At 42.0% G+C, this 14,779-nt stretch overlaps 1 protein-coding gene across 1 annotated transcript in view; it reads left to right on the forward strand.

Annotated features, from left to right (window-relative positions):
* Positions 1-1,341: 1,341 nt before the first annotated feature.
* The window catches only part of LOC149322021 (low affinity immunoglobulin epsilon Fc receptor-like), a 32,210-nt gene continuing 18,772 nt past the window's right edge, over positions 1,342-14,779 (forward strand). Inside the window, exons 1-5 of the mRNA XM_089506895.1 lie at positions 1,342-1,438; positions 5,831-5,953; positions 8,637-8,699; positions 11,530-11,583; positions 12,611-12,673. Coding sequence (XP_089363021.1) covers positions 1,357-1,438; positions 5,831-5,953; positions 8,637-8,699; positions 11,530-11,583; positions 12,611-12,673 — 385 coding nt within the window. The 5' untranslated portion in view covers positions 1,342-1,356. The remainder of the gene's footprint in view (positions 1,439-5,830; positions 5,954-8,636; positions 8,700-11,529; positions 11,584-12,610; positions 12,674-14,779) is intronic.

Raw genomic sequence — 14,779 nt, forward strand, 5'->3', positions numbered from 1 at the left:
AAAGCTGAAAGAACACAATACAATACAAAACCAACAAAAACACTTTTGTGGAAATGGGCTTCTAACAGTGTGTTGTTTTGCTGATTTTTATCTTCTGTCTTAGGAGTATATCACATGAGGCTTTTTGGAGCTCAGATCCAGGGTGACTCCTGGTTCAGCTATGCAAATTCACGTCTTAACGTGAATGTTTCATCACACCTGGTTGCCCTTCTGTTGCCCTTCCGAACTGAGGGGGAATCGAATCCAAGGCAAGTCATGTGATGCGGATTCATGCAAAGCGGAGTGAATGCAAATTGTATTACCACACCAACGCATACCATGCGGATCCAACGATTCGAACTCGGACCCTTGCGCATGCTCAGTGGGGCTCTGGACACTATCCTCCTTCCCTGCCCCCTCCTTAGCTGTCATCCTTCATTGGACTGAAGGAACAGCCAGGGGATGATGGGATAGGTTGCAGGGGGTCACTGGAGGCCAGGGTTTGGATGCAGGAGAAGGCAGGGGATGATGGGATAGGTCACGGGGGTCACTGGAGCCAGGGTTCGGATGCTTGAAAGCGAATTCTGTGAATTCACTTTTTTCCCGATTTTACCAAAATAAGGGGTCACTTTGGAATCACTGCAGAAGCGCCACAGAAGGAGTGCCCATAGAAAGGAATGCCCTGAAGCTGAGAGCATGTGACTTGCTCAAGATCACCCAGTGAATTTCATGGCCAAGCTGGGAATTGAACCCTGGTCCCCAGAGTCATTAAAACCACTGTGCCATGCTGGCTCACAGTTTTAATTCTATGGAATGCTTAGTTATATATTTTTTAAAAAATAGCACATGTTTTTGCTGATATCTTTGTGGGGATTTAAAATTGTTTTGGTTTTAATTTTTATAAGCCATCTTGAGTTCCATGAGGAAAAGGTGCGATATAAATGAGAAAAAAGTGGGGTATAAATGAATGAATATTGTCATAACCACCATGATCATCATCCCAGCCTTCCCAAGGAGGAAATTCCAAAACCTGGATAAAAAGCAATACAAAAATAAATAAATTCAAAATAATCAAGAAAAATATACACAAATAATTCATAAAATCTAACATTTCAGAAGCCATTCAAGAGAACGCTGAATGTCACTTAAAAAGGGTTTTACTATCCAATACATTTCTAAGGCTGTCCTGTGAATCAGTGTGTTCAGTTCATATGCAAAGATTTCCAAGAACTTTAAAATGGAAGTGACAGCCATGTGCCCTGAACCTGAAAGAGGAAGTTTGGTTGCATGTGCACATTCCCTTCTGGTTAAAAGGACCCAGGACCTGGAGATGATATCAAAGCAATTGTGAGGAGCAGCTTGCTGATATTGGCAAGAATGGCATCAGGAGGCATCTATAGGAAGTGTGAGGAACCTGAACAGGCTGAAATCAAGGACACCATGATACCAAGGAAAGCAGGTAAATGCCCACTCCAGGCAGGATCCTAGAATGATCGCCTCTCAATCTCAACAGAAGAGACTCTGGGACCTGAAGAACAGGGACTGACTTGTCTTGGAGGGCTGGCTGTGAGGTTCTTGATTAGGCTGCCCTTGCACATAAGATTCTGCTCATTCAGGAGAGGAGAGCAATAAGGCTATATGAAGAGATAAGTTTGCTGATGGGTAAAGTCTGATGTAACTCTGGGCATGTACTATAAAGATGTTAAGGTTAATGGAACACAGTGAGACTTGTCTTTTAAACTGGCATCCATGGGATTGGCACTGTAAGTAACAAAAAATGTTACTTTTAACTTTTAGAGCTGGATGAGACACTAGGAGACATCCAAGAAGGAAAGAGAACTTTAACTAATTGTATGAAGTATTTTACAATTCTTATTCTACTCTCATTTCAGCTTAGTTTGCATCATGTGTTTGTCTTGTGCCTCTCCAAACTACAGTTGAGACTCACATAACTACCGTAAATTCTTCATTACCAAAACTATGCAAATTTATTTTTATAAAAATATCAAAAATCAAAATGACACACCTGCAATGAGCAGGAGGTCAAGGGAGCAGGGTTATAGCATCATACCCTGCTAGTTGGCAAGTGTGGATTGGGAGACTTTAAAGGTCCCTATAAACCCTTTAAACTAGGAAATATGTAAAAACATACCAAACAGTCATGAATGTATAACTCTAGAATTCAGAGACCTAGCCATGTCAGTTTGGAAAATCAGTATGCAAAGGGATCTTGTGACACCTTTGAGTCTAACTGAGTGAAAGAAATTGTAGCACAAGCTTTCGTTGACTTGGTCTACTTCCTCAGATGCAGTATGTCAAGTCTATGAAAGCTTATGCTACAACTTCTTTCAGTCAATGTGAGTACTAGAGTTTTCTAGGGCTTTGAATTGGAGAAGGCAATACTGATCTAAATGGATAAACATTAGGACTGCTCCTAGCACTACCAGCCCTAAGGCATGACAGATACATATCACTAGTCTGCTTGTTCTTCTTTGGTCTCTTTCACATTGCACAATTATAGAGCACCCACAAAACACCCTTTCAGCTCAGAGTCCATGCCAGTGGTGGATTCACTGGCAACCCAAATCACCTCTCCACCCACCCTTGTTCTTACCACAAAAAAATAGGGATCTCTTTCACATTACACAATTATAGTGCTATGATTCCACTTCAGCTGATCCTGGGGTTTGTAGTTTGGTCAGAGGCACCAGAGGAACTCCCTGGCTAAGGATTCTGAAGGCCCCTCCCTAAACTGCCCATCCCAGGATTCCATAGGATGTTGCTATGGCAGCTAAAGTTGAATCATAGCACTATAATTGTGTAATGTGAAAGAGATCCTTAATTTTCTGAGGTAAAAACAAGGGGTTAGGGTTAGGGTGGTCAGGGCATCCACCACTAACATGGGGCTAGTGCATCCATTCTTGCTTTTACCATTGTCCTTCCTGCAGCTGTTCTGAACTGTAAGGGGGTTTTGTGGCTGCCGAACCGGGCAAGGGATGAGGTTAATCCAGCTTCTGTTCAACTCATAGCACTGGGAGAAACAGAAGTAAACTGAGCAAAAATGGGACAACATGGAAATGTTACAAATGGCAATGGCTGTTATCACACGACAGAAATTGGAAGTATAATCCAGTGTCATCTTGAATGCAATCATGGGTATTCACATTATTGTACGAAAGGTTATCAGATGCATTTGCTGGCATTCCGAACACACTCCGAACGCAATTCCACAGCAATCCAACATTAAGTAAATTCAGTGATCTAGCAAATACACAAATCCTATTCCCAGGCTACTTCTCATTCAATGCAATGTTGTTTGGTGTGATATGCATGTCTGCTGTGCCCCTGGCATTCCCTTGCATCAATTCCCATGATCCTCCATTTTGTTTTGGCTTCCGGGTCTCCTAAGTCTTCCCTGGCAACCGGGAGGAAAAGCAGCTGTTTTTGACAGGAAAGAGTGGCTCTCCATGAGGTGCCCTGCAAGCTCTCTCTCTGTCCAAAAAGGTGGGCTTTGGGCTTGCCCTGCTCTTGGCCCCTTGTCAGGGACCTTTTTGCCTCCCTCCCTTCCTCCAGGGCCAGGGGGCTTCAAAAAGAGAGAAAACTCCCCCCCCTTTTGATTAGCCCCAAAGAGTTTTTCTTCTTCCTCCATTCCTCTTTCTTTGGGGGATGATAGAGTGGGGCAGCCTGGGGAATGGGGGTCTGTTTTCCTCCCCTCAGGGGCATTGCTCTGGGCTCACAACAAACTCCAACTCCCAGAATTCCATAATCTTGAGCCACAAAGAGTCAAACCAATGCCACACTGGGTTATTTTGCCAGTGTGGATGTAGCCTTAGCCGCCAGATCTTCCCCTCCCCTTCCCCCCTTTTCCTCCAACTCATGGTGAGGAGGCAGCGCCATTGCCTTCAATGGGACTCCCAATGAGCCAGGTTAGAACCAGAGAGGACCCAGGCCCCCCACAACCTCACCATGCTCTCCCAAATTGGGAGGGACTCCTTCCCTCCCCCCCCCCCCCCACATAGCAGGGGACTTAAGGACAAGGTTGCTTTGGACTGGTTTTGAATTGGTTAATTGCCTAAATACCATGAAATAAAGGGTAATGAATGAACAAATAATGTGAATTGCTTTAAAAATGTGAAATAAGGGGTAATGAATGAACAAATAATGTGAAACAAGGCAAAACCATGGGAACCAAATGCAAGCCCTTCCAGAAGTCTAAAAAGGTCACAGTCCGATTCTGCCCTCACTACGCATGTGCAGGGATGCTAATTTGCATTCTAGACTACGAAGGGTACATACTCATATGATAATTTCTTTTGCATTCGCACTACTTTGGCTTTGGGATGGGCGCTGTGTTCTTCTGTGTGTTTGATAACCATTCGCATAATAGCCTTCATTTTTGAACGGGCCCTACTTGCTTTTCTTTCGAAATTGGAAGACATTCCTTCATGTGATGTCCTCCAGTGACATCAGGGCAGAGCAAAAACCTTGTTTGCAAGAAGTACCCACTGTCTGGCCTCTGTCTGTGTTCTCCTGTCCACTGCAGCATCTTGTGACTGTAGCCAGAAGCCTCTTGCTGTTACTCAGTGAGTCAGAGAATGAGTTTTGTTCTGTTGCACAAGCCATTTGCTGGATTAACAGCTGACCACATAGTCTTCCCTTCCCTTTATAGAGAGGGTCATCTCAGGGGCACGGTCCCCCAGCCCTGGCTTTCATCAGCCTGGAGCTCAGATGCCTGAGACCAGCAAGCTCTTTTGTTGGACTCATCAAGATTCAGAACCCCATGTGCTCAACATGACACATACTCTGCACTGAGAGGGGCAGAATGCTGGGGATGGACAATTTAAACTAGCATAGATGGGTTCCTCAAATCAATCTTGGGATAGCTTATCATAGGGGAATACTAAGAATGGTCATTGGGCTGCTATGAGGCAAACACTTGCTCGCACCTGTCTTTGAGAACTGACTGAGATGTGTGCCCTCTGTTTTATTTATCTGTGAGTAATTGGAACCATTTCCTTTCAAAACTATCAACTATCTGGATAGGATGAGAACTAGTGCTTAAGAGGGGGAAATACTCCCAGCCACTTCTCTCATTACCAGTTATATGGCATGGAAGAGTGGCTGGGCATCTAGGAAGGATGGCATTTCAGTCATAACACATCACAACTACAATTAAAAGTATATGTTTATTCAAGTATAATTATCAAAGGAGAGCCAGCATGGTGTAATGATTTGGCAAAGGCAAACCTCATCATAGAGTCACCATAAGCTGGAAATGACTTAAAGGCAAAACACCAGCATTTATTAAAGAGTTAAAGCATGGAGAAGTAACAAAATAAGATGTCACTATAATAGAAAACATACCATTAAAATGGATGAACTAGCACTGCTTATCATAAATCTGGGTGCATTCAAAGCCATACAGGATCTAGTAAACTGTGGACTGATGTCCTCCTACCATAGAAATGTTCAGAGCCATCTGCTGGTGGAGTGTCATGGATTGTATTTTCAAGTTCTTCAGACCTTCCCTGACATGCTTAGCCATGTCATACATCTGAGGGGAAAAAGGTCTTCTGGCTGTGAAAGCTCACGACACAGAAAAGTACCTGGTTTCTGTGGTGCTATAGTATTATGGGTTGCTGAATTAAAGGCATCCTGGTTAGTGTGTAGTATTATGTGGCTAACTTTCCATCTCCTGATTGCTATAGTGTCTCCATCATTATTCGTTTACATTCTGAAGGGAGAGGAGGGAACTACTACTACTACTACTACTACTAATATCCCTAGCTCCTTAAGTGCTCAATTCCCACTGTGTCAGATAAGCTACATGATGTATTTTTGTTATCTACAGGTAGTTTCCTCTTGAAATATTGCACATGTGGTTCAGAGAGAACCTCCCTGCCTATCCTCTATGCTGTGACTGCTGTGTCATTTCTGCTGTGGATCATAATCTTCGCCGTTATGATTTCAAAATGTAAGGATTCTGAAGCCAAAGTCTGCTATCTGTGTCTGTTCTAAGAGACCAGACATACAGGGTAGGGGTGGAAGGAAGAGTAGTGAAGAAGAGCAGTGAGGGAACAAACTGAAACTTGGAGCCTTTTTAATACAGTTTGAGCCTTCCTTATCCAGACATCCGAAATCCAAAATGTTCCAAAACCCAAAACTTTTTTCATGTGTTGCTTTCTGATGGTCAGTGTGCACAAACTTTGTTTCATTCACAAAATTATTTAAAAATATTGTATAAAATTACCTTCAGGCAACGTGCACAGTAGGCCCTCCATATCCACAGATTCTGCATCCACAGATTCAACCACCCACAGCTTGAAAATATAATTTCCAAAAAGCAAACCTTGATTTTGCCTTTTTAAATAAGGGACACCATTTTGCCACACCACTGTATATAATGGGACTTGAGAGCATTCATGGATTTTAGTATCCATGAGGGGCCCTGGAGCCAAACCTCAGCAGATATCAAGGGACCACTGTATAAGGTATACATGAAAAATAAATGAGTGTTTAGACTTGGTTCCCATCTCCAAGACATTTCATTATGTACATATATGCAAATACAAGTATTTCAAAATAAAAAAAAAATCCAAATCCAAAACACTTTGGGTCCCAAGGTTTCAGATAAGGGAGACTTAACCTGTATTATTGAATCATTTTGTCTCCTGTTTCTCAAAATTTATTTGGGTTCAGGTTTAGAACCACATACTCACTTATATATTTAACCTTTTCCAGACCCAAACATGGGATTTTCAGTAAATGAAACCCAAATATTATATTCTGATAGTGTTTTTATTTGTTAAAATCCAAATCAGATTTTTAATAATGCACTTCCCAACCAATTACCAAAGTTTTAAAAAGTCTGTTTTGAAATACTGAAAACAGTGTTTCATGGAAGCGAAAGCCTCCTTTTCCCGATGCACTGATATATCTGAAAGCCTTGTGAGTCTACTTAGGAGAAAATGTTCTTCAGAGGCCCAAGAAGAATTCACATGAGGTAAAGTGTTACTATAACATATATAACAATACAGGGATGGAGGTCGGTAGGCTTTCTAATGTTGTTTCACTCCCAGTATTCCTGACTGAACCTCATGCTATGTGGGGCTGACAGGAGTTGGAATCTACAACATCTGAAACAATAGAGGTTCCCCACACCTAAAATAGGGCCTTATCACACTAACAAAATCCCTTTCAAAAACAGGATTTAAACTTGACTTAAATTTTAAAAAACCCGCAGAAGTGGGAAGTTTATCACATGATGAACATGCAAACATGAAATAATGCGAGAATAAGCTGAATAAGGGAAGTTCTGAAAGTAAAAAACTGCCGTTTTTCTCTGTTTTACTTTCTGTTTATTTTTGTGTTATTTCATGTTTGCAGGAACGTCGTGTGAATAACTTCCCACATTTGTGGGGTTTTTAAAATTTAAATCTAGTTTAAATCCTGTGTCTGAAAGGTATTTCACCAGTGCGATAAGGTCCATAATGTAACCAGGTTGTAATGAATCTGTGTCTCTGGGAATTTATCTGATGCATCTCTTGATGCCAATGATCCAATAGGCAGTATGGTGGAACCAGTGTCCTAGTACAGGTGTTTGGGACATATACTCTCCTGTAAGTAACATTGTCCTCAAAGTACAGTCAGCCTGACATAGCGTGATGCTGTAGAATGAGTACCCTCACTCATTCTTATCACATTGTCTTGGAGACCATTCATTTAAATTTCCCCCTGTTGTCTCCAGAGACTGCCACATTCCTTCACACCCAGAGCTGCATTAGCCAGCTATTCACTACTGAGATCACCATTTCTCCTTTTACCTTCATCTCAGTGGGCAAGATATTTTATTGCCTGAGAGAGAGAGAGTAGCAATGCTGCTCCCCTACAACTCAAGGGAGTTTGATACCCACAGCCATGTCTTACTCTGGCTTCTACTTCTACTTGTGGGCAATGTCTAGTTCTTCCTCACTCTTTGCCCAAATATCTAGCATCTCCCTTTCCTTTGTCTTTTGCTGTTCTTAACAATAGAAAGACTATTCTTTTTTTCTGCGGGGGGGGGGGGGCAGTCCCATGTCTATGCTTTTGCAGTTGAAGGCCTGCTCTCTAAACAAAGGTGAGAGGGAGCCTTGGATTATATGGAGAGAAAAGTGTATTGTACAGTATCATATGCCAAATATTTATATACACTTGTCACTGTCTCATTCTGTGTATAGGACAGAAGAGTAAGATTGCATGAAACCAAATTAGCCATGAAGAACATAATGAGCTGAAACAAGTTAGGCATATATCTAATGCTGCAATACATTTTTATTTTTTGGTAGACCTTGAAAATGTACATTTAAGCAAAGTTAATACAGTGATGACATGCTGAAGCCATCCATAACTGATCAGCAGAATGATGCTTGGGGATCCAGAGCACCATCCTACCTCCAGTGAGATATGAATGACTTCAGGATAACATCTTTTGCCATGAAAGTAATATTTCAATCTGTGTTTCCAAGCACCTTTTCTCCTTGCTGTCCTTCAGAAGCATCCATTTGTCACATTGCCCAGGGATAAAAGAGTGATTAAATATCAAAGTGAAAATCAAGGCTGTCTTTCTTGTAAACTAACCAAGCTCAATACTACAGTGATCAGACTTTGTGTTGTTTCAGATTCAGAGATGGCCAAGGAATTTGAACAGCTGCATAACAATCAAACTCTGCTGACAGCAAGTGGTAAGAGCTGAGCTTTGCCATTTCCTGCTTCTGTCTTGTTTCTGTCCCTGGGTAGGAATCTGCTTTTTTAGGGCCAATCACTCCCATTAGGAAACCAGTGTTAAAAACAGGCTTAGTTTCAAGCTGGTCTAATAAAATATATGCAAGATGGGAATGGCTGCAGAAGGAGAGGGGACATAAAGATATTTAAATATATATAATTTCAGTTTATCTGTAGTCTCTTTCCCACTACACAATTACAGGACTTGGATACTATTATAACTGCTATGTCCTGTATGAAAGAATCATACCAGTGAAAATATAAGAGGCAGAAGGGATTTTTTCATCTCTAAACACTCTTGGTCAAACCAAGGTTTAGATATGAAGGATGTGTGTGTGTTGTCTGGGAAGGTTACTACATAACAAACAATTTTACAGGTGTACAATTAGATTGTAATATGAGAGTAAAGCATCTTCTGCTGATCTTACGGACAGGGGAGACACTCTTAATCTAAGGCAGCTTTCTGAATGTAAGAAATTGGTTAAGGCTTACTCTAATTTAACAGTCCATTTGACATGAGAAAATCTTAAATCAGCCTCCAATGTTAACTCAGGATCACATAGAGACCTTGTGCCTCTAGATTTAACACAACAATCAAAGGGAAATGATCACTTTAAGTACATACAGCTATTTTGAAACTTCACACTAGATTTACCAAACTGTAAGATACAATCAGGTAATCAATTGTTGATATCCCAAGGCAAGATGTTAATGTAAATTCACCACAATTATCTCCCTCAGTCCCCCACCCCTCACTTCAGTACCACTAAATCTAAGTTATTTATCATTTGTAGGAGGCACAAACCAGAGAAATTGCAAACTTTACTCTTGAATTGCCTGACAGCTATCAGATCCAGCTACCCCACATGATGGCAACAGGCCAGATTAGGGAAGTGTACAATGGTCTCTGTGTAGTAAACGTATACAGCATTGTCCTTTTAACATATGCCACCTCAATCTCTGCTTAATGGTTTGGTCAGCCCCCTTCCCTGTTGGTTTGTGCTGCAGTTCCAAGTCACTTTTCTTATTCTCACAGGGTTCTAGGCACAACATGGATACAACATGTGTTTCCTTGAACACAACATAACTCTCTCCCATAGCAGATTTGTGGGGTGGGAGTGGGAAAAATTAAAGTGAAGGGGTTGAGATACATGTTTTGTTGTTGTTGTTGTTGTTTCGATAACATCATCGTTTGCATCTAGGATCTGACCTTTTAAAGTCTGGATCCATACAGAAAGGCTGTGACTCCTAACAGAAGGAAGATTTTATTGTTTATAACTGCTGTGGATATTTCTGTTATGTAAAACAAATGTTTATGCAAAGGTCTCTCTGTTTTGCAGGGTTTATTTCAGGAAGAGATTTTAACGATTAAGCAACTATAGATTATTGCACAACATGGAGCTAAAACATAGGACTATTTGGTTTATGAAGCTCTCTTGAAATTACTGCGGGAAGTGCTGGCTCCATGCCCATACTCCATGCCCATAAGCAAACCATTTTATATAAGGGACTTGAGCACCCACAGATTTTGATATCCATATGGCATGGACCTGGAACCAAACTCCAGCTGACCTCAAGGGCTCACTATAATTGATAACACAAGAATGGGGGGGGGGGGAATCTCCCCAGTCTCTCACTGTTTTGTAAATGGACCTGGTTTATGGAAGGATATGTTGAGAAGACAGGAAGGATCCTAATCTATGGTTACTGAAGATGTGTTTTTGGAGGATTGGGGCGGGGCTACATCTTTTCTCTTTCACACAGGGAAAATCGGGGGTTTATATATTGATTATCCCATGAAAATCACACAGTCGCGATTAGCATTTTCATATGATGTTGCAATTAAATTGTCATTATCCTGGGAATAAACAGGCAATAAACAGCAACAAACCATACATAGGGCTAATTAATGAATTCCCATTCATGGGATAATGGCAATTTAATTGCGATGTGTGTGAAAATGTTAATCATGATTGTGCAATTTTCACAGGATAATCAATGTTTAAATGCCCCTGTTTTCCCCATGTGATAAAGTCTTTTGATATACAGTACCACACTCACACCAGCCATCTACATAGCACTTCTGCAAGAGCCAAATGTGGCACAGTGGCAACAGTATTGACCTGGAATTCAGGAAGTCCATGTTTTACTCCCCACCTAGCCATGAGTTTCACTAAGCAAATCACCATTTTTTCTGCCTGGACTACCTTATAGATTTTCTGTGAAGTTAAAGTAAGGAGGAAGATAGCTATGTATGCCACCACTTCAGCCCATGGAAGAACAGTGGGATGTGAATTTAACTAATAAAAAACGTATAAATTCCTAGAGGAGGCAAGCTGCTGAGCCTATCCTATGTGGGTTGGACCTCCACAAGTGGGCTTGGAACCAATGTCCAAGTCAATTTAAATTTATTTGAATGGACTTGGAAATTAGTATCCTTCTAAGACTAATTGTGGAATCTGAAGATGCTCCTATTACACAGTTGTTATCTGAATATGTACCAATAAATTTTCATATATTGTATCACCATATTGCCAAGAAATTATTTTCTATTTAGGTTCATTGGAGTCTTCTATACTGTTTCATTAATACTTTGCTAACTTGTCCTTGAGGTGCCAAACTCTCCTCACAGGATGAAGGCACTTTCTGTTGTGTTGCCCAGACTATATCATCCTGGTACCTTAGAAGAACAACCAACAGAGTGAACATTTACATAAATATTTATTATACTTTTCAACAAATAGATTTTGAACCAGTTATGCCTTGCTAATTGAATTCTGTCATTTCTAGGTGCCAGGATGGAAAAGCAATTGGCGGGACTCCATTCTGATCACTCCAAGGATGGTATGCAATGAATTTGCTGTGATTCTGATATACACAACTGCTGTTCACTTTCTTTCCCCAAACCCTCATTAAATACTGCTGTAGCTACTGGATCACTATCTTGGTTTTCAAAGAATTTTCATCTTGGTTAAACTGATTATGTTCTGTAATATTCAGGGATGACTGGTGGAACTTGCTGAAATGCATGATATATGTCCCTAAAAAGAGCATACAGTATTAATAAGGCACCTTGAGTCCCAGTTTTGGGATAAAACAGTATGTAAGAATGAATAAAGAATGAAACATTTATTCAAAGGGAATGAATATTGCCTCAAGTCATGTTTCTCCTGAGTGGAAAATGGAACGGTGTTTTGGGGATGAGTAGAAGTGACACATGCTCTGCAAGCATGTGTGTGGACAAAGAATAGTCAACTGGCAGTTTTTTTAAGTTTGGAATAAAGGTATCTATGCTGTTGCTTTGGGGCGTCTGAAGCAGGATCAACTGTTGTGCTGTCTGCTGTAGTAGTCTATTTGTTCCTGCTACTCTTACAATTGCAAGTTGAACCTACAGGCTGGATACATACTTAGGGCAGACTCATTGTCATCAGTGGGGCTTATAGGAAACATGACTATGTTAAATCCTATTAATCTCAGTAAGTCTAATTTTGGTGTGACATGGGCTGCATCTGCACTGCAGAAATAATCCACTTTAACTGCAATGGCTCAATGTTTTGGAATTCTGGGAATTGTAATTTTGTGAGGCATTTAGCCTTCTGTCAAAAAGCTCTGGTGCCATAACAAACTACAGATCCCAAGATTTCATAGGATGGAGCCAAGACAGTTAAAGTGGTGTCAAATTGCATTAATTCTGCAATATGGATGTAGCATTGGTCAGCATCCAGGATTATTAATAGAATGTTTCCATAAAGTCTCACTGTTTCCTCATAAAAGGCTGCTAACCTGCTCAGGGAAGTGTAGAGAACTCACCAATATCTTTGATCTGTAAGCAGTGATTGAAGAGTAGCTGTGATCTGTGGTTTTCTTCCAGGATCAAGGCTAACTGAACAGTTGAAGAAGCTAGAGGCTCAGCAGGATACAATGAAAAAGGAGGGTAAGTAGATTTAAAAAACATTTTCTGGTGGTAGTGATGGTGGTAAGTGGAGGTTGGTTTCTCATGGAGGTAGATCTGCCTGTAGCGAGTCTCAGGATCAGACTTTTGCAGTAACATTATCTGTTACTACTTTGCTTTTAGAGATAATGGACGCATTACGGGAAAATAATGTAAAAACTGACATCATTATTACCTTTGGTGTGTGTGTGTGTGTAATGGCTAATCCTTATTAATTACTTCAAGAAATATTATTTTGTGAGTAATTTCAAAATATTTGTTAAGAATTTGTTTGTGTTTTTAAGTAATTTTAAAAAATAAATTTAAAAGCCGCATGTTAATTGCAATGCAATGAGTAATGGCTAATAACTTACTCTTTAAACCATACCAATGTGTTACCTTGTAAAACTGAGACTGGAATCTGGTGACCTTCCTAGCCAGAATGGTCAGCTTCAAAGACTGCAAGGAATTAGCCTAACAACATCTGGAAGTCTATGGCCCCATTCCCACTGGTCTATAATGCAGATCAGGACGCGAATCATGGGTGCATCGTTTCCATTTGAGCGCGCATTTGACCCACATTGCTCCGATATCGTTCCCATTGGGATTTGAATCTGAATCGAATTAGCCTGAAAAATCCAAATTTTAGATCGATAAACCGGTTTTAAAAAATAGTGGCTTTTTAGTGAATTTTCCTGTGCCTCCGGAGTCTGATTTGGGAAAAATGAATGGGAACGAAAGTGTGTCTGATTCAGAAACCTGGGGGTGGGAGGAGCAGTGCTCAAGGGGCTGGTCTGGGGGTGTCACCCTCTTTCTTCTCTTTCTGCATCACCAGCGCCATTTTCTTTCATTTGCATAGCCTTTCCCCCGGTGGATTGGGAAGCAGGGTAACGCGATCGCGCTACATTAAGCTCCAAACTCAGTAAACACATTACTCCCCCTGCAACCTCCCCTCTGCTCCATATTCATAGACCAATGTGTGAGGAGAGCCATTGAACACCATTTTAAACTATTATTTTTCTTTTTTCTTTTTTTGCCTTTGTCTAAGCGCCTGAGCAGCAGATGGGCTTTGCAGTACATGCCTGCTTGATCGCCGCCCCCCCCGACAGCTCAGGGAGCAATTTTCCAAGCCTGGACTTTGGATGCAGAGTCTCTCCCCACTAAAGCCCTCTGCCTTCTCCCCCTTGATCCGATTTCCCGAGCCTGGGCTTTGGATGCAGAGTCTCTCCCCACTGAAGCCCACTGCCTTCTCCCCCTTGATCCGATTTCCTGAGCCTGGGCTTTGGATGCAGAGTCTCTCCCCACTGAAGCCCACTGCCTTCTCCCCCTTGATCCGATTTCCCGAGCCTGGGCTTTGGATGCAGAGTCTCTCCCCACTGAAGCCCTCTGCCTTCTCCCCCTTGATCCGATTTCCCGAGCCTGGGCTTTGGATGCAGAGTCTCTCCCCACTGAAGCCCACTGTCTTCTCCCCCTTGATCTGATTTCCCGAGCCTGGGCTTTGGATGCAGAGTCTCTCCCCACTGAAGCCCACTGCCTTCTCCCCCTTGATCCGATTTCCTGAGCCTGGGCTTTGGATGCAGAGTCTCTCCCCACTGAAGCCCACTGCCTTCTCCCCCTTGATCCGATTTCCCGAGCCTGGGCTTTGGATGCAGAGTCTCTCCCCACTGAAGCCCTCTGCCTTCTCCCCCTTGATCCGATTTCCCGAGCCTGGGCTTTGGATGCAGAGTCTCTCCCCACTGAAGCCCACTGCCTTCTCCCCCTTGATCCGATTTCCTGAGCCTGAGCTTTGGATGCAGAGTCTCTCCCCAAATACAAATGTATATTTGTGTGTGTGTGTGTGTGTGTGTGTATTTTTCTAAAGTAAATTATAAAGTATCGCCCCCCCCCCAACCAGCCCAGGGAGCAATGGGGGAGGCAAAGGGATTGGGGCAAATAGAGGCTCCTCTTCTCTCTTTCCCAAAGGGAGTCTGGGGAGACACAGAAGAGGCTGAACGCCAAGGGACTGGGGGCAAAGAGAGGCTCCTCTTCTCTTTTTCCCAAAGGGAGTCTGGGGAGACACAGAAGAGCCTTGGATGCAGCTGATTTTCATTGGCTGCCCCCCCCCCCCCA

Source organism: Sceloporus occidentalis, unplaced genomic scaffold, assembly GCF_023333645.1.
Source record: "Sceloporus occidentalis isolate IW3139 unplaced genomic scaffold, rSceOcc1.0.p SCAF_1, whole genome shotgun sequence".
NCBI lineage: Eukaryota > Metazoa > Chordata > Lepidosauria > Squamata > Phrynosomatidae > Sceloporus > Sceloporus occidentalis.